This window comes from Ursus americanus, chromosome 6 (genome assembly GCF_024610735.1).
Source record: "Ursus americanus isolate L20-20 chromosome 6, mUrsAme1.1.p, whole genome shotgun sequence".
Lineage (NCBI taxonomy): Eukaryota > Metazoa > Chordata > Mammalia > Carnivora > Ursidae > Ursus > Ursus americanus.
The window spans coordinates 27,108,806-27,127,238 of record NC_142132.1 but is presented as its reverse complement, the minus strand read 5'-3'; the positions used below and the strand labels follow the sequence as shown (position 1 = coordinate 27,127,238).

The window sequence follows — 18,433 nt, the reverse complement described above, 5'->3', positions numbered from 1 at the left end:
ATAAAGCTGTAGGTGTACACAGTTCACTTTTACGTAACCCACTTAATAATTTGCTGCATAACTTGCAGTCAGCAATTCAGTAATCTCATTCTTACATTACCTCATTCACTCAGTTGATTCAACAACTATTGCCTACCTACTACATGCTAGGCACTCTTCTGAGGATTCAGTGGTGAACAACACAGACAGCTCTCATGAATTGTACCTTCTGGTATCCAGGTGAAAATACTTTGTTATTGGCTAAACAGGACTGGAAAGGAATCCCTTTGGCCTGGCTCCATTTTTCTAGAGCCCAGGTCAAAGAAAGGGGAAACCATATGATGCAGAGGCAGGGCTTAGGACCACCTCCGACCTGCCAGGCAGATACAGCTGTGCACATGCCAGCTGAGGGGAGACATAGGTTGACAACTCCTCACAGGAGAAACTATTATGAGCTCATAGAAGGGCTAGGCATGGTTGTCAGAGGAGGTTCTAGAACCATGCCAGTATTTCTCCTCTTCTGACAGGCTGGTTTGGAGAAGACCACTTGTGAGCATTTTTCTGACTGGGTTAGAGGGGTGGGGGAGTAACATCCAGACAAAAGCAAAGACATTGCCTTGAGTACTGGGATGCTGGCAGCATAGCCTTGTGCAAGTTAAGGGCCTTGACCTTGACCTAGTCCAGACCTCAGATCCCAGATTGACCATACCAACCGTTTGATCTTTGGCAAGTTACTTAACCTGTCTGAACCTTAGTTTCTTCATCTGTTGAGGAGAATCATAATATTGTCTAACTCAGAGCTTATAAGGATTAAGTGAGCTAATGCATGAAAAGTACTTAGTAAGGTGCCTGGCATATATGCTAGCTATTACTATTTAGCTCTAATTTGAAGCTCTTCTCAGGTAACAGTTAAAATTGAACTTAAGGAGGGGCACCTGACTGACTGGCTTGGTTAGTGGAGCATGCTACTCGTGAGTTTGAGCCCCATGTTGGATGTACAGAGTACTTAAATAAGCCAACATAAGGCACTTGGGAGTTCACTGACATCTAAGCAACCCATACCTTAAAATTGTAGTGTGGGTGTGCTCTCTTCCTTCTGACAGGCAGCTCCAGAGGCTTCTCTGTCCAGCTCTGACTCTACTGGTAAAAAAAAAAAAATATATATATATATATATATACACATATATGTGGATATGTATATATAAGTTTGTGGCTTTTTTAGGACTCAGCATGCTAAAGCTGAGAAGTGGAGGGGGGTGGTGATTTTTCATCATTTGTCGACATGTCCTGACACTCCCTTTTCCTTGCTAACCATTTCCCAGGCTGGAGTCAAGAGAGGGCAAACCAGAAGGCCCAGCTTTGGGTCTGACTCCAAGACGACTGGCTGGGAGGAAAACTTAACAGGCAAAACAGGCTTCTGAGGCACAGTGGAACAGTGAGACTACAGCATTGGTTCCCTGGTGACAGTCCCTACTGAAGAAGCGCCTCAGCTGTATATTTGGCCCAAATAAAGATCACGCCACCCAAAGGGAGAGTGCTGGGAAACCAAAGGTGGAGATGGCAAAGCAGGAACAGAAATGCTGCCACATCGAACAGGAAGCAGGAAAACCTGACTAGGCCAGAGTTCTTTGCCTCAGGGAACCTCTGCTCAAGTTTCAGGAGTTCATACCTACCCCCTTCACCTAGGATCCCTGCTATACAGTGAGTAACTGCTCTGTGCGAAGCCTGGAGCCAAACGCTGGTGTATAGGTGTCTTAGAACAGCAGCCATTTTCTTAGAACAGCGGCGGACTTGGGGAGAAGAGCCTAGCAAAAACAAAACCACGTTTTATGTTCTGTGCTTGTGAATAACACCAGAAGGTTTCATATGGGATCCTCTCCTAGCTGCCCTGTGAAGCAGCCAGGGTAGTGACTTTAAGGATGAGTAACAAACCTGCTCAAAGAATGCTCTGCCTGTGTCCCAGGACACAAACTCATGGCTAGGTTAGGATTCATTTCTTGCTTTGATTTTGAGTCTCTTCCACTGTCAGTATTCCCCTCATTCATATTTTATCAGCTTGATTTGCAGAAAAGAGCATCGTCAGTCAGAGGGGCTTCCTATAGAAAGTTCCATTAATTGCCATCCCATCTGATCATTTCATTCGGTTCAGAGACTCAAGTGGGAGGACACCAGAGAGAAGTGGATTGTGATCGAATCTGTATTAGAGATACGTAGATAACTGCTCAGCTACAGTTTTGCAAGTGCCAGGCTGGAACTCCGTATTGTAATTTACACATTTTGTTCATTTGAAATGTGTGAGGTTCTGAGTCTGCCATCAGGGCACCGTTGAGGAGAAAGGCTTGCCTCACAGAGTGTAGGCGCGAGTGGGATGCTAAACCTACTAGCAGATCATATAGCTACCTGAAGTCGGCACTGGGAGTCCTGTGAGAACAGAGCAGCTGTGTCCTTTAGCCCACTGGGCCCCTGCAGTCTAATCTCTCTCCTTTCTGGTACTGCGGGGCTAGCAGTCTCCTGCCTTCCCTCCGCTGTCACCCCCCCAACCCACTTTCCCACAGAACTGCAGATTTATTTTTCTTAGCCATGTCTTTCCTGGGCTTCCCAGTATGGACTTCCTTCATCTATAAGGATTTTTTTCTGTGGTCTCTCCCAAACTATTTGCTGACTTTTCCCTTCTATTTCCAATAGGAACCCTCCCATCTCATCACATTAAACTCACTTTTCTCTTTCACACCCCTTCCTTTCTACCTCCTCACTCCTCCAATACATGCCTATACACAAACTTGCACATTTATGCCTTTGATAATTCCCCTTCAGGTTTACCCTGTTTCCCTCTTCTCAGGCTTTTCCAGGACTGATTATATCCTCTCTCTAAACACAAGAATGAATTTCAAGGCCAGTTACTTAACCTCTTAGAGCCTGTTTTCTCATCTATAAAATGGGGCTATTAATCCCTCAGGATAGAAAGAGGGTACAGTTTGTAAAAGGAAGCTGCATAGTCTCTGTAAGAGTGTGTGTACACTTGAACATAAGCGTTTCTCCCCAGCGACCTCCCCCTCCACATACACACACATCCTATTTACAGCGTGCTGGGGGAGGTGGAAGTGTAGCGTGGGCCCTGCTGTCTAGCGATCTGCAGTCACACAGCAGCCCAAACTACGAGACTGTATATGATGAAGTGCCAAGCTAAGCTTTGGGGAATTCAGGAAAGAGAGATGACATGTCTTTCCCAGGGTCCTTTTAGTTCAATAATGACAGAGCCATTTGAATCTTGTTCACCCTCCTTCACGCCAGTGTGCATCTGCCTGTTCTCCTACCCTCTGCCTCTCCAGAGCTCAGACTCCCAGGCACTTGCAAGAGTGAGTTACCTATGTCCCTGCGGCCTTCATCATTTTAGTCCTGCTCTTGGGCCCATTACAGTACTGTCATGCATGAGGCAGGGGGAGGCTCAGGCCAGGTCATGGAAGGAGCCCGGTTTGATTCAAACCCTAGAGGGGTCTTTAACAGGCCATGAGGTGAAGGTATAGCCTGAGTTGCTGGGAAACTGCGGCACCACAGGTTGCATGGGAGGACCATCCTGGACCTCCCCTGATTGAGGAGTTGATTCTGAGGGGGTCTTCCTAGATTGCTGCTAGGTGAGGTGATTGAGCCTTGGAGGGACCGGATATCTGATTGCCTATGGGGAGAGTTCACTGGAAGACCTGGAGTGAGAATGATGTTCCACGTGAGCTGGAAGGGAAGGCAGTTATCTGAGTGACCCAGTCCCTGAGGAGGTAAACCCCAGTTACTATAAGGTTTGATTGAGTGGACAAGTGCAAACTATTGTGGCTTATTTATCCAGAAAAACAGTATTGTCTCTGTGAACTTCTGGTCGGACCATTACTTCATCCCTCCAAGCCCGACCCACTCGGACTTCAAGCTGAAGGACCAAGCGGCTGGAGGCTCTTGAGCTGGGAATCCAGACCCTGTTCTGGGTTCAGAGCTGCCCCAACGCTTGGCCCTCCACCTGATGTGGCCCACTGCACCCTAGGCAGAGAGCAGAAGAGGGTGGCAGGAGCGCAGAAGTGAGGTCCAGATTAGAGGACAGGTCAGAGGGCCGTCGGAAAGTTAAGCCCCCAGAGGACAGGTTTGTAAGTCCCCAGCAGTAGGCAAGTCGGACGGGTCCTAGGGCTAGAGGGAAGGGAAGGTGGGCTTTAAGCCCATCGAAAGCGCACGGCGTGATGAGGCCACCACCAGGGGGCGATACGGGGGCCACGGCCCTTAGGGGCGGAGGACGCCAGATGCCCGGAGGCGGTGGAAGCCTTGGCCTCAAACCTTCTCTATTTTGTGTGTGGGGGGGGAGGGGGGCACGAAAGAAGAAAGCGGCGCCCTTCCCTGCACCCCACCCAGTCCGCCCCGCCTCCCTGGCCCCGCCTTCCAGCCCCCGCCCCACCCCCGGCTCCGCCTCCACCCCACCCCCGGCTCCGCCTCCACCCCCGCCCCGCCTCCGGCCGCGGCCCCTTCCTCCCGCAGCTTGTGCTGTGTGGCCGTGGAGCAGCGCGTCGCCGTCTCTATGGCCGGGGATCCGAGCGCAAAGGTGAGAAAGGCAGGGAGTGCGGGCGGTGGCGGGGCCTGGGCCGGGGGGCGGAGGCCAGGCCTGGCCTTCCCCACGTCCATTCCACCCTCCAAGCTGGGCCAGGCCTTTTTCACCGCCAAGTCTCCCGGTCCCGCATAAAGGCTCTGGAGGGGCGCGGGCCAGGCCTCGGGCCGTGCTGGGCGCAGACCCGCCACCGCGGAGTCGGGGACCGGCGCGGGGCGGGGACCCGCGTGGCGAACAGTGTTCCCTGGGATCTGGGTCACGTCTCCTGGCGTCCGGCGGGATCGAAGGAGAGCTTGTCCTCGAGCTGCAGCGTAGAGACAGATTAGATCTGAGGAGAGCGAAGACCCGCGGACTGTCCAGGATGGTGGACGGAGAGGCTATCGAGGGAGGGGCTCTCAGGCCAGAAGAGACGGCCATCCTACTGGGCAGAGGGGGATGCCGCCTACACTAAGCAGATGGACATCCGGGATGAAGGTCGAGAGCCTGCTAATCCAACATCGATCCTGTTTTGGGGGGAGGGGTTGTCTCCTCTCCTCAGTTTCTTCAGCCCTAGGATCTAATAGTCGGAAGGTGACCAGAGTTCAGGGGGCTGGCCCTGGGGAGGAACCCAAACTGTGGAACTGGGGGGTGGAGTGTGGGGTGTGGACTGGAGACCTTGAAGCCTTGTGGCCACCGGGGGAGGGAGGGCAGCAGCTCCGCCCCCCGTTTAGCCCCGCCCTCCCTCCCAACAGGTTAAATGGGGGCTAAGAGCCCCTGCCCAACTCCCACATTTAGAACAGCAGTATATACATCGGAGTAGAGCAGCGCTAAGTTACACGTTCCATTCCATCTTTCCTTTGCTAAAGCTAGGGGCCTCCTTCCGCCTGGGTTAGGTACCCCCTCCCTCCTTTGCGGAGAGGCCCAACCCATCTGAGCATCTGAGGTCAGACACCTCCCCACATCACTACATACACACTTAGAATCTGGCCTTAAAATTGGGACCTTCAGGAAGGGAGGGAGAGTTGGCTCTGCACCTCCGTGGATACTGGCAGCCTCCAAGCCTGCAGTGAGAACTGGACCCCTGTTTGTACATGCGCTTGTCTCTGCAAACATGTAATTGTGTGTTTGAGTACTGTGTGAACACACATTTACTTGACCCTTCTGTGAACATGAACATGCCTGATTTACTGTATTGGTGGGTTTGTGTGCATGTCCCTACACATATGTGTGCATGTGCTGGACCTTTCTGTGAATAGGTGTACAATCCTTCATAGGCACATGTGTGGGTTTATAACCTTCCTTGTCAATCTCTGAGGCTGTGTGACCTGCTGAATGAATGCATGTGAATACAACCTTATTTGTCAGTGTGTATGAACACATCTGGCAGGCCCTTTAAATGAACATATGCATGCACAAACTTCCCTGTGAATGTATGTTTGCATGACTCTCCTGTGAGGCCACGTGTTCACAGCCCTTCTGTGAACATATGTGTGCGCACCTATTGCATGCACATCACCCCTTTCGGATTATGTGTCTTTTGCCATGAACCACACTCTGAGTGGTTCCTCTGACCTGGGGTGTGTTTCTCCTGTCCAATCCTAGGGACTGATACCGCAGCTGTAGGGCTCCCCCTGCTTCTGCACTAAGCAAATAGGAGGCCCCAAAGGTAAACAGGTGTGCCTCCAGTAGAGGTGGGGCATGGGCAGTTTGCCTGGGACTTCCTGCTGCCCAGCCCCCAAATGAGGAGCTGATGCCCTTTCTGTCGTCCAAGGACCCTCTTCTCTCCACTCATACTACATTCTCCCCCTCTGGGCTCTGATCACTACAATGCTGATCTTTACCTCTTAAATAAATACTCCAAATTTCTGTTCTCCCTCTGGCCAGTTCCTGGTCCTTCCCCTCTCTTCAAGGCCACATAGTTAATATTTGACCTGGAAAGGAGGGGAGAGGCCAGTGGCCCCTGTGGCCCTGTCTGTGGGTGTCTGATGAGATTGGGTGGGTCAGGCTTCCTTCACACCCAGCCCAGCCAAGGAAGCTTTCAAGAGCCACCTCAGAGATCAGGACTATTACAGGGTGTCACAGAAGGCCTGCCACCTACTTCCACCCCATCCCCAGCTGGTTGGCTTGAGGGTCCAGGTATGGGAATAGTCTTCAAGATGTGCCAGGGGAGGCGGCCAAGAACTCAGGGGTCTCATCATCCGCCTTTTCCATGTTGCTTATGTCTCAACTGGTCTTGCACACTAACCTCCGGCACAGACTTTACACTCGTGCAGCCAGGGGGGCCCAGATACCAACCCCCCCCCATGTCTATGAGTGCCTGTTTGCAGGTAGGGGCACGCACAGATGCCTAGCCAGAGGGTGCAGTACAGACTCGCATGGGCAGAGTACAGATGTGCACCCCCTCGGAGAGGAATGCTGAGGAGGAGAAGTGTCTAATTAAAGAGAAATTCCAGAGGGAGCTCTCAGGCCAGGGAAAAGAAAAAACAAAGGGAAAACAGGACAAAATAAACAAAGGCCCATTAAATGTCTCTGTCCAAGCCTTCTTGCATAGGGCACCCCCGCAGGCAGCCAGGGCAGCTGCTGCCCCAAGTTTGGTCTCATTGTTGGTAGGAGAAGGCATTCTCCCTGAAATGGAGCTCCAGTCGAGATGGAAGCCTAGCTTAGCTTCCAACTTGGTCAGAGGAGGGCCATTACTTTGGGTTTGGTCTGGGAGGAGTCTAGGGTCTTGTAAGGAGGGCAAGTTCTGCCCAACTTGCATCAGAGCAGAGAGGTGGACAGAGTGACAGTGAGCTGATCCTGACATGGGATTCTGTGGGCCTCCTCCCACCAGTGACCCCTGAAGTCTGGGGATAATGCCATCTACCTTCTACCCACACACAGATCAAAGAGCTTTTTTTCCTGTTTTTTCTTTAGAAAACGGACCTCAGAGAACCAGAACTAGTCCTTCTGTCGGGGCAGGGTGACCCCATCAGTGACCTACAACCCCTCTATGACCCTACAACTCCCTCCCTCCATGGAGTTTGTATTTGATGCAGAAAGGCTGTGTGTGCTCCATCCCTCCCTCTGACCTCTAACCTGGGATTCCATGGCAACACAACCCTGTGATTCCATGTCCCCTCGATTCCAGGACCCTCCCTGGCCCCATGACCCCTGACCTTCCAAGTGACCTCTCTGGACCTTGACCCCCGTGACTGTTCTTCCCATCATCCCCTGTGACTCTGGCCCTGGCTCCCCTTGGGGGTCTTACTGGTCTGGAACTCCCCAGGAAAATGTGGGGGAGGCTCTGGCCCCTCTTCCTGGGCTTCCTCACAGCAACTGCAGTCCCTGGACCCTCACTGCGGAGACCATCCAGAGAACTAGATGCCACCCCGCGGATGACCATCCCCTATGAAGGTTAGACCCCCCCCCCCCTACTTTGAAAGGCAGCAGGAGCCAGGTCTGAGAGTAGAGAGGCAGCCCCAGGGCTGGGCTCACTGCTCCTACTCTCCCCAGAGCTCTCCAGGACCCGGCACTTCAAGGGTCAAGCCCAGAACTACTCAACACTGCTACTGGAGGAGTCCTCCGCAAGACTGCTGGTTGGAGCCCGAGGTGCCCTGTTCTCTCTCAATGCCCGTGACATAGGAGATGGGGCTCACAAAGAGGTTAGCCCCTAGAACCTGGAGCACCCAGAAGGTCTCCAGCTTTATCCAGCTCCCTGGGACCTCAATTTCCTGGAAGCCCTGCCAGCCTTCTGTAGCCCTGTGGTCAGATAGCACTGCCCTTCCCAAGCCAAGTCTCCTTTAGCATCCAATGCCACTCCTGAAACGGCCTGTGCCCCAGTTTCCCCTGTTTCCTACGGTCCTGTCACCTGGTCCCATGGGTAATGGTGAAAGACAAGGGTACTGGGGTCAGCACATCAGCCCATGCGCTTTCCCCGTCTCCAGATCCGCTGGGAGGCCTCCCCAGAGATGCAAAGCAAATGTCATCAGAAAGGGAAAAACAACCAGGTATGTGGTCTGCCCTGTCCCCAGCTCCTTTCCTTCTCCTCTTCATTTGGGGACGTCAGGGTTGGTGGGGACACAGATGGAGAGGTATGGATCAGCCAGTCAGTTGCAGCAACCACAACAAACATGTGAGTGTAGCTGGAGTGGCAGGCCCCAGGTGCAGCACTTCTAAGCCAAACATCTGGTGACCTCCAGGCTTGGCCTGTAGTGGCATCTTAATCTCTTCTGGGCTCCCAAATAGTAATCATGAGAGCAATAAGTAATCTCTAGTAACTGCTGACTTAGCTGTTATCTCTCCTAATTCTAAAATAACCCCATGAAGTAGTTTTATCCTCCATTTTGCCGATGTAAAAAATGAGGTTTGGTCAAGGAACCACTCAGGTACCCGGTATACCATGGAGGGGTGGTAGTGAATTGCCACTCTTTCTGGCTAAAGAACAGGGTGTCTGCAGGGGTCCCCTGTCTGGCTATGGAACAGATCCATCTGGAGAGCTTCTTAAGAATGCGCATCCCCAGGGGCGCCTGGCTGACTCAGGCAGTAGAGCATGCAACTCTTGATCTTGGAGGCTTCAGTTCAAGCCCCACATTGGGCATAGAGCTTACTTTAAAGAAAAGAAGAAAAGAGGAAGGGAAGGGAAGGGAAGGGATGGGAGGGGAGGGGAGGGGAGGGGAGGGGAGGGGAGGGGAGGGGAAGGGGAGGGAAGGGAAGACAAAACATGTTCCCTGGCCCAAGGATTCTGATTCAGTGGGTCTGGGGTGGTGCTGGGATAGCTGTGTTTAAAGAGACACCTCTAGGGGCACCTGGGTGGCTCAGTTGGTTGATTGTCGGACTCTTGGTTTCAGCTCAGGTCATGATCTCAGGGTCGTGGGATGAAGCCCTGCATCGGGCTCCCCACTGACCTCGGGCCCCTCTGGTTCCTGGGGCTCCCGCTCAGCGGAGAGTCCGCTTCCCCTCTCCCTCTGCCCCTCCACCCGCTCATGCTCTCTCTCTCTAAAATAAATAAATCTTTAAAGAGGCACCTCTAAGAGACTCCATCAAAGGTGCCTGCTGGTACAGCACGCAGCATGGGTGGAAAGTGGGGCTGGTGAGGCAAGTGGAGCCCAGGTCACAGAGCACTGTGAGTGCCCAGCTGGGGGGAGGGGTTTTATTCATGACAATGGACACCCTCACCATTCGGTACTTTACAGACTCAAACTTTAGTGTGCACAGGAAGCCCCTGGGTATGTTATAAATGCAGATGCTAACTCAGTCAGCCTGGGAAAGGGCCGAAGATTCAGCAATTCTAACAAGCTACCAGAAGAAACTGATGCTGCTGGTTCCCAAGCCACACTTCAGGGAGCAAGGCTTTAGGAGAACACGCCCCAGAGCAGGTTCTGAGGAACACTGATTTTCAAAAGAAGGGTTTAATGGTCACATGAGTTTGGGAAGTGCTGTATGCTCAGTCCCACAATGCATAGCAACATCCTTAAGGCTCCAAAAAGTCCCCTGGAAAGGCAAGTTTTAGCCATGGTTTCCAACTTATTTGACCACAGAATTCCTCCTTCACCCCCCCTTTTTTAAGTAAACATCTTGGGGAAACACTACGAGAGGAATATTAATCCAGCCCCAAGCACTAGATGGATTAAAATAGAGTGAGTCTGGAGCCAGGAAAGGCAATAGGGGTTGGGAGCATCATGGGGGTCAGAGGAGGGAGTCCCGAGCAGGCTAGTGGAGAGGAGAGACACATACACTGAGGGAGGGAATGGGATGAGACAAAGAGGCAGGAGGAGGAATCATTAACAAGGCAAAGAAGTCAAGAGGGCCTCCGCTTAGGGCATTGAATGGGCAAAGAAGAGCAGTGTGGCTGGAGGGGGTGAGGAAGGGGCAGAGCCCTATTATGCAGGGACAAGAGTGGTGGGACCCCATTTCAGGACTCTGGTGAGCCACCAAAGTTTCTTTAAATACAGCAGTGACATGATTTGGTTTACATTTTTAAAATATGCCTTGGAAAGTGGGTTGCCAGAGGTTGCTGATTGGTAGAATATTTCTGGAAGGAGACTGCCGACAATGGTAACAGCAGTCCCCTTTGAAGACAACAGGGATAAAAGGAGATGCTCTGTTTACAACATATCCCTTTGTACCTTTTGAATTTTACACTGCGTACATGTATCCCTCATTCACTGAATAAATAAGTCGCTTTTATAGAGTGGCAGAGGCTTGGGAGAACAGTCAGGCAGTCTGTACATTTGTCCGGGAAAGAGGCGACAGCGGTAACATGGACTAGGGTGGTGGAGGTGGAGGGGAAGTGGACCATGTCAGGAGACACTTATGACAAAGAATCCTGGAGAAGGACTGAACATGAGGGGGTGAGAGAGCAGGAGACAGCAAGGCTGACTCCTGGTATCTGGACTGAGTAATAGGATGGATGGATGAAGTGAGGTGGGAAAGACCGGATGAACAGGTTTAGGAGGGAAGATGCTGGTGAGGGCGGAGGGAATGAGCTTGGTTTGTGATGAGGTGAATTTGATGTGTCCGTGGGCTATCAGGTGGAGGGAGGGCCAGAGCCTGGGGATAGATCTGGTAGTGTCACCCCAAAGGGCGTGTGGGGGCTCCAGGACAGAGGGGCACTGCTGAGAAGGAGATTTGAGAGAAGCATCTCAGGGTGGTGGGAGCCCTGGGGGCCCCAGAACTGGGGATGCAGGGGACTGGAGGAAATGCAGGAGAAGCTGGCAAAGTGTTTCAGGTAATCCTAACAGTGAGAGAGAAGCAAGAAGAGGGGTCATGCCCCTGGGAGGCCAAAGGACAGTGAGTTCCCGGGAGTATTCTGTGAGCAGGCCCACTGGGATCTCCAAAAGAACCACATCCCATGGGTGGGGGCAAGAGCTGGACGACAAAGCTGGATTGCTTAATGGAAAAGGCCTCTAAGCAGGCTGGGAGCTCACAGTCCTCCCCCACTTACCCCACAGACAGAGTGCTTCAACCACGTGCGATTCCTTCAGCGGCTCAACACCACCCACTTCTATGCCTGCGGGACTCATGCCTTCCAGCCCCTCTGTGCAGCCATTGTGAGTATGCCTGCCCCAGCCCTGCTTGCTGGTCCCAGGCTCCTGGCCCCTGGTCCGTGGCCCCGGGCTGGTCTGACCTTGGACCACAAGCCCTGCCTATCCTCAAGACCACTGACTTCTGGCCCCATGTTCCCCCAGGATGCTGAGGCCTTTACCTTGCCAACAAGCTTCGAAGAGGGGAAGGAGAAGTGTCCTTACGACCCTGCCCGTGGCTTCACAGGCCTCATCATCGGTGAACATGCTCTCCTCCCCACCCCAGCCCCTCATCCACCAGCATGCTGTCCGTGGGACATGAATCTTGTTGCTATGACTTGCCACCCGTGTGTGTTATGCCCTTGTTGTCTGTGACATGTCTGTCATGCTTGGCCTGTGTCTGCTGCAGATGGCGGCCTCTACACAGCCACACGGTATGAATTCCGGAGCATCCCTGACATCCGCCGCAGCCGCCACCCGCACTCCCTGAGGACTGAGGAGGCCCCGATGCACTGGCTCAACGGTCAGGAGGATGAGGCCCAGGGTGATGGGGGGCAGGGGACATCTTTACTCCCTTGGGCCGTTGACCATCCCATCCCTAGATTCCCAGGTGAAGCTGTCTCTTCCTGTGTGTCGCTGAGTGAGGGGTAGGGCGGAGGGGATCCCCAGCCTGTCTCAGAGCCCACTTGAACTGCCCAACCCACAGATGCTGAGTTTGTGTTCTCTGTCCTGGTGCGGGAGAGCGAGGCCAGCGCAGTGGGTGACGATGACAAGGTTTACTACTTCTTCACGGAGCGTGCCACTGATGAGGGCCCCAACAGCTTTGCTCAGAGCCGCAACAGCCACCGTGTGGCCCGTGTGGCCCGTGTGTGCAAGGTGAGTAGGACCAAGTTCAGGGCAAGAGTGTAGAAGCTGACCCTGACCCTGACCCCGTGCCCCTACCTCCCCAGGGAGACCTGGGAGGAAAGAAGATCTTGCAGAAGAAGTGGACCTCCTTCCTAAAGGCGCGTCTCATCTGCCACATTCCGCAGTATGAGATGCTCCGTGCTGTCTGCAGCCTGGACGCGGATGCCTCAGCCCGCACGCACTTTTATGCAGCCTTCACACTGACCACACAGTGGTCAGTGCAGGGACAGTGGGGAGATGCGGAACTGGGGACAGCATGGGGGCTGGAGCAGAGGTCAGTGAGGATATGATAGGATCCCTTGTGGGGAGGCTGGCTGCAGAGAGAGAATTTCAGGTACACCCAGCTAGCCTGGGGCCAGAGGCCACAGTGGCTTACTGACCCTTAGGAGAGGCCCTGAGGCCTAGAGCTGGGCTCGGCCAGGGTAACAGCGAGCTCCAGGCTGGGCAGGTGGCAGGGGGGCAGGCTCCACGCAGTGTGGCTCAGCCCCCACCCCTATGTCCCTTCCTAGGAAGACCCTAGAGGCCTCAGCCATCTGCCGCTACGACCTGGCCGAGGTGCAGGCTGTCTTCGCAGGTCCCTACATGGAATACCAGGATGGTGCCCGGCGCTGGGGCCGCTATGAGGGTGGGGTGCCAGAGCCCCGGCCTGGCTCAGTGAGTGCCCAAGCCTGGGGTCGGCGCTGGGTAGACAGAACCCCTGGGAGGGGCAGAAGGATCTAGCCTTGGGGGTGGTGGGGGACGGGCAGGCAGATTTCTGAGGTTCGCCACCTCTGTCCCCCACCCCAGTGCATCACAGATTCATTGCGCACCCGCGGCTACAACTCATCCCAGGATTTGCCATCCCTGGTCCTGGACTTCGTGAAGTTGCACCCACTGATGGCTCGGCCCGTGGTGCCCTCACGCGGACGGCCCCTGCTGCTCAAGCGCGGTGTGCGCTATACACACCTCACAGGGACACCTGTCACCACGCCTGCCGGGCCCACCTATGACCTGCTCTTTCTGGGCACAGGTACTTCTGACCCCTGGCCTCAGCCCTGTGGCCGCTGAGTCCTTGATCCTTGTTGAACGCTAATCCCCTGGATGACTTTTGATCACAAAACCCTGGTGACCATTGATGTTGATTCTTCAGTGAACTGGCCCCCGATGACCACTGGCTCTGGGTAACTGCTGACTCCTGTCACCAAACACAGTGATATTGGACCCTGATCACTCATGCTTCTGAACCCAATAATGTCTGCCATGACCAGCCCAGAGCCCCCCGCGTTGAGGCGCTGCTCCTGGCTGGACCCTGTCCCTGATCTCATGACTCCCGAGCTGCCCCCACTAGGCTATTGCGGGGGACCCAAACCCAGATCCCATTGTTGGCTTCTGACCCTCTGTCCTCCCCAGCGGATGGCTGGATCCACAAGGCTGTGGTACTGGGCTCTGGGATGCACATTATCGAAGAGACGCAAGTGTTCAAGGAGCCCCAGTCTGTGGAAAATCTGGTCCTCTCTCCAATGCAGGTAGCCTCTGACTCATGACCCTCACTATGGCCTTACCAGAATAGGGGGAAGGGGTGGGTGGCTGGGCACTGGCCGTGTGTGTCTGTAGGTGGGAGTTGGAGGGGTTGCCAACCAGCTTTCCCCTCTGGCTCCCAGCATAGCCTCTACGTGGGGGCCCCCAGTGGAGTCATCCAGCTACCCCTGTCTAGCTGCTCCCGCTACCGCTCCTGCTACGACTGCATCCTGGCCCGGGACCCCTACTGTGGCTGGGACCCCAGCACCCATGCCTGCACCATATTCAACAGGTCCCAGGGTAGCAGGTGAGAGGTGGTAGGGGGGTGAAGGTCCCACGTGAGCAGGGAATCAGGGCCTGAGGGGAGGAGGAAGGCCTGCCAGCTGTAGGGGAAGTGGGGGATGTTGGTGACAGCCTCACGGACCTGCCACTGGGGAAAACTAAAGCTCAGTTCCCCCGTTCCTGCATCCAGGACAGCGCTGATCCAGGACATGGAGAGAGGCAACCGAGGCTGCGAAGGCAACAGGGACACAGGTAAGTGACCTTCACGGATGTGTAGGCCTGGCTGCACAGCCTGTCCTCTCCACGTTTACTGTCATTTACCTGTGCATGTGTGTGTCTGAACGGCTGTGTCTTGGGCTTGCGGCGAGGACGTCCCAGCAGAGTTTGGCACAGAGTGCCTCACAGACAGTTGTGGCCTAAAAGAATCATAAATGAGGAGACAGGCTCAAGATGTGAAGCTTTCGTCACTTCTGGAGCTTATAGCCAAGGAGGGGGGGGCGCATAGGCAATTAAATGACCACACAAATAGTTATTTTCATTGGTTTTTGTTACAAAAGGAATACTTTACAACTATGACAAGGGCTTGAAGGATAATGGGTACTCCCTGAGGAAAATCAGATGACGGACCTGATGCCTGAAGAGCCAAAGCTAATAGCCACAGCTGACACGTGCTGAGTCCTTCCTCGTGACAGGCGCTAACCAAACACACACCATCTCACTTACTCTCACAGCGTTCCTGGGAGACGGGCGCCACGAGCCCCATCCCCATGAGGGTCAGTCTCTCTGAGGTACAGGGAGAATAAGTAAACTACCCAAAGCTAATAAGCTATTAAGTAGCAGGGTCAGAATTCAAGCTTGACCCCAAGCAGCCTGACTGGAGTTTGTGCTTGTCATCGCTGCCATGCTCTTCAAGTGAACCAGTGCAGGCATGGAGGGGGGTGACACCCAAGCAGAAGGAACAGCGGGCAGATGAGCTTGGTGTGTTTGAGAAGGGGCTGGAGAAGTGGGCAGGGACCACGTTGAGGCAGGGGAGCGGCATAATCAGTAGGGTGTTTTTAAAACGTTTCCCCACTGCTGCATGGAGAATGGATTAGATGGGGCCCAGAGTGGGCCAGCTTCCCAGGTGGGGAAGGAGAGAAGTGAACAGGTCTGAGAAGGATTCTGGAAGCACAGTCTTGGTGAGGGTTAGATACAAAGGTGAAGGGGAGAGAGAGGCAAGGGAGACTCCCAGGTTTCTTTCTGACTTAAGCAGCTGAGTAGCTAGCGGTGCCATTCACCGTGACGACAATTCAAGGGAAAGACCTGGTGTGGTTTGGGAGGGAGGCTTTGGCCTTAGTTCCTGTGCCATGCCTGAGAGGCCTCTGACAGTCAGGAGAGAACTCTGCGCTAGAGGTGAAGCTCAGAGATGACAAATCACTGGCAGAGAGCGGGAATTGAAAGAACCGGGAAGGCCCGATGCGAGCCTGACATGGGAGCATGGGTGCAGGAGAGCTTGGTCAGTGGTCCCGTGTTTCCAGATTCTGTGCTTGGTGCTGGGGACACTAACGGTGAACCATCGGCCTGCCTTCTGCAATACCCTCCCTGAGCCAGACAAGCACTGACCCCTCCTGTCTCTCACCCCCCTCCAGGGCCACCGCCACCACTGAAAACCCGCTCTGTGCTCCGAGGGGATGATGTCCTCCTGCCCTGTGACCAGCCATCCAACCTCGCGCGGGCCTTGTGGCTGCTCAATGGGAGCGTGGGCCTGAGTGATGGGCAGCGTGGCTACCGCGTGGGCGTGGATGGGCTGCTGGTGACAGACATACAGCCTGAGCACAGTGGCAACTACGGCTGCTATGCCGAGGAGAACGGCCTCCGCACCCTGCTGGCCTCCTACAGCCTCACGGTCAGGCCAGCCACTCCCGCCCCAGCTCCACAAGCCCCTGCCGTGCCGGGAGCACAGCTGGCGCCTGACGTGAGGCTGCTCTACGTGCTAGCCATTGCCGCGCTCGGTGGCCTCTGCCTCATCCTCGCGTCCTCCCTCCTCTACGTGGCCTGTCTTCAGGGAGGCAGACGAGGGCGTCGAAGGAAATACTCTCTGGGTCGGGCTGGCCGGGCAGGGGGCTCTGCTGTGCAGCTGCAGACTGTTTCAGGCCAGTGTCCTGGAGAGGAAGATGAGGGTGATGATGGGGAGGGGCCCGGGGGACTAGACGGTGGCTGCCTCCAAATCATCCCTGGGGAGGGTGCCCCGGCCCCGCCGCCTCCGCCGCCCCCACCCCCGCCGGCTGAGCTGACCAACGGGCTGGTGGCTCTGCCCAGCCGGCTGCGCAGGATGAATGGCAACAGCTACGTGCTCCTGAGGCAGAGCAACAATGGAGTGCCGGCGGGGCCCTGCTCGTTTGCCGAGGAGCTCAGCCGCATCCTGGAGAAGAGGAAACACACGCAGCTCGTGGAGCACCTGGATGAGAGCTCTGTCTGAGCCCAGCCTCCTCGGACAAATGCTCTTCCAAGCCAGCCTGTCTGCCCCGGGCTGGGCTGCTGCTTCCCCAACACGGCCACTCTACCTTCACCCCCCCAACTCCAGACCCTTCCCCCAACTTTTTGATGTCCCTGTAGGGCTGGCAGAATCAGGCCCAGCCAGAGCCCCCTCCTCAGTCTCCACAGACCCATCTGTGAGCAGCCCAGGCCAACCGGTGCTCCTCAGAGGTGGGTACTCCCTCAGGACTTGTCTGTAGACCCAGTTCCAGTTCCTATTCCCTTAACCCAAGCACTTGGGAGGAGAGGATGCCATCCTCCTGCCCCCATCTGTCTGCTCCAACACTTCCTTTCTCCCAGGCAGGGCTCTGCAGGTCCAGATGACCTCAATGTCACCATCCTCTGCATGGCCCTATGTGCTGGACGGTCCCGAAACCAGACAAGACTTCTGCCAGCCACCAGAGCCACCTGAGCCCTGCGTACATTCACATGTGCACATGGATGAATGTCAGTCAGCTGGGCTGCAGGGCCCCCACCCCCATCTCCTGGTGCATTCTTGTGTTTCATCTCTCCTGGACTTTGGGTCCCATCCTATCTAGTCCTCTCCCCTAGTTCCAGCCTCATGTGCTGACCTCTTTGGCAAGAGCTTGGGAACAGGCCAGTCTGGGGAGGTAAGACTGTGTCATTCCCCTCTTCTTCCTTCATGTGCAGCCCTCGTGAGTCAGCCTCCCCACCCCCTTGGTCACTCTCAAGAGTGACAGAGCCCCAGGCATGTCCCTTCACACACATGTGCTTACATTTCCACGTGCATTTCTGAGCCTCCCTTTGCTGCCTCGGACCTGTGTCTGCTGGGTTTGGTCCGTGGACATTTCAGAGGGAGAGCCCTCTCCCGTTCAGCTGTCCTCTCAGACATTTCCCTAGGACGGGTGACCAACACTGCAATGAGCCAGCCTCCCTTTTGGGGACCAAGCATTTGCTACCCCTAGACCAGAGCAGGGGAAGGAGATCTGATGTCTCACCTGGCACATGAAGCCCGTTCTTGGAACTATGCAAAGGGCAGAGGCTGGGAGTTTGGATGCTTGGCTCCCATCCCTGTCCTACCTCACCGGGGCACTTTCAGGGTCCAGGGGCCTCTGAAGTCTCCAGGCCCACATGGGACAATCAAATCCTGACTGAGCTCCCCCATTCCCCTTGGGTGAGGATGACTGTTATTTTTGTAGCTGAGAACGTGGAATCTCCACGGATTTTTACTGCCCTTCACCCAACCTCTCCCACCTCCACCCCACAATGAATGTATTTATTGTGAGAACGGCTCTACTTCTTTAGGAATGCCCCCACTCACCACCCAGGTGGGCAGAACAGGCATGTGACAGAGTGGGGAGCCTGGGCTCAGCTCCTCCCCCTCCTGTTGGTTAATAAATACCCTCTCTCCCCCACAGCTATGTGTGTTCCACTTGGTCTAGACTGGCTTTCCCTGATCACCAGGGGGCAGGCTTCTGAGCCTACGGAAACAGTGCTGCAGGGTTGGCTCTGCTCCCCATAAAACCATTTGCAGAGAAAGCTGGGATCCTCAGCTTCCATCCGGCTGCCCTGGGCAGGTATATAGGCCTTTATAAGGCTCCCACTACTCACTGATCATGATGATAAGGACATGACAAACAAAATTACAACTGTTCAAGAATTCATACAAAGGTTTCTAGGTTTCTACCTCCTGGCTCTCTTCCTCACCATTCCTCCCCCTTGTTTTAGCTAAGCCTAG

The 18,433-nt window shown here is 54.7% G+C and overlaps 2 protein-coding genes across 3 annotated transcripts in view; both read left to right on the top strand.

Annotated features, from left to right (window-relative positions):
• SLF2 (SMC5/6 complex localization factor 2) overlaps positions 1-7,587 on the top strand; it is a 53,751-nt gene extending 46,164 nt beyond the window's left edge. Inside the window, exons 21-22 of the transcript XR_006780618.2 lie at positions 1,302-1,680; positions 7,448-7,587. The gene's annotated coding sequence lies outside the window, so the exon portion shown is untranslated. The remainder of the gene's footprint in view (positions 1-1,301; positions 1,681-7,447) is intronic.
• Positions 7,588-7,794: 207 nt separating this feature from the next.
• Positions 7,795-18,112, top strand: SEMA4G (semaphorin 4G). Of its 2 annotated transcripts, none has more exons than XM_045802893.2 (15): positions 7,795-7,927; positions 8,027-8,175; positions 8,458-8,520; positions 11,464-11,562; positions 11,701-11,794; positions 11,945-12,058; positions 12,242-12,411; positions 12,486-12,655; positions 12,951-13,095; positions 13,228-13,450; positions 13,831-13,946; positions 14,082-14,245; positions 14,411-14,472; positions 15,849-16,905; positions 17,039-18,112. In XM_045802893.2, exons 1-14 carry the CDS (start codon positions 7,804-7,806, stop codon positions 16,676-16,678), a joined length of 2,523 nt encoding a protein of 840 aa, XP_045658849.2. In that variant the 5' UTR covers positions 7,795-7,803; the 3' UTR covers positions 16,679-16,905; positions 17,039-18,112. The 2 variants fall into 2 exon arrangements, with proteins under 2 accessions (XP_045658849.2, XP_045658848.2); XM_045802892.2 differs by having other exon boundaries at positions 17,035-18,112.
• The last annotated feature ends 321 nt before the right edge of the window (positions 18,113-18,433 follow it).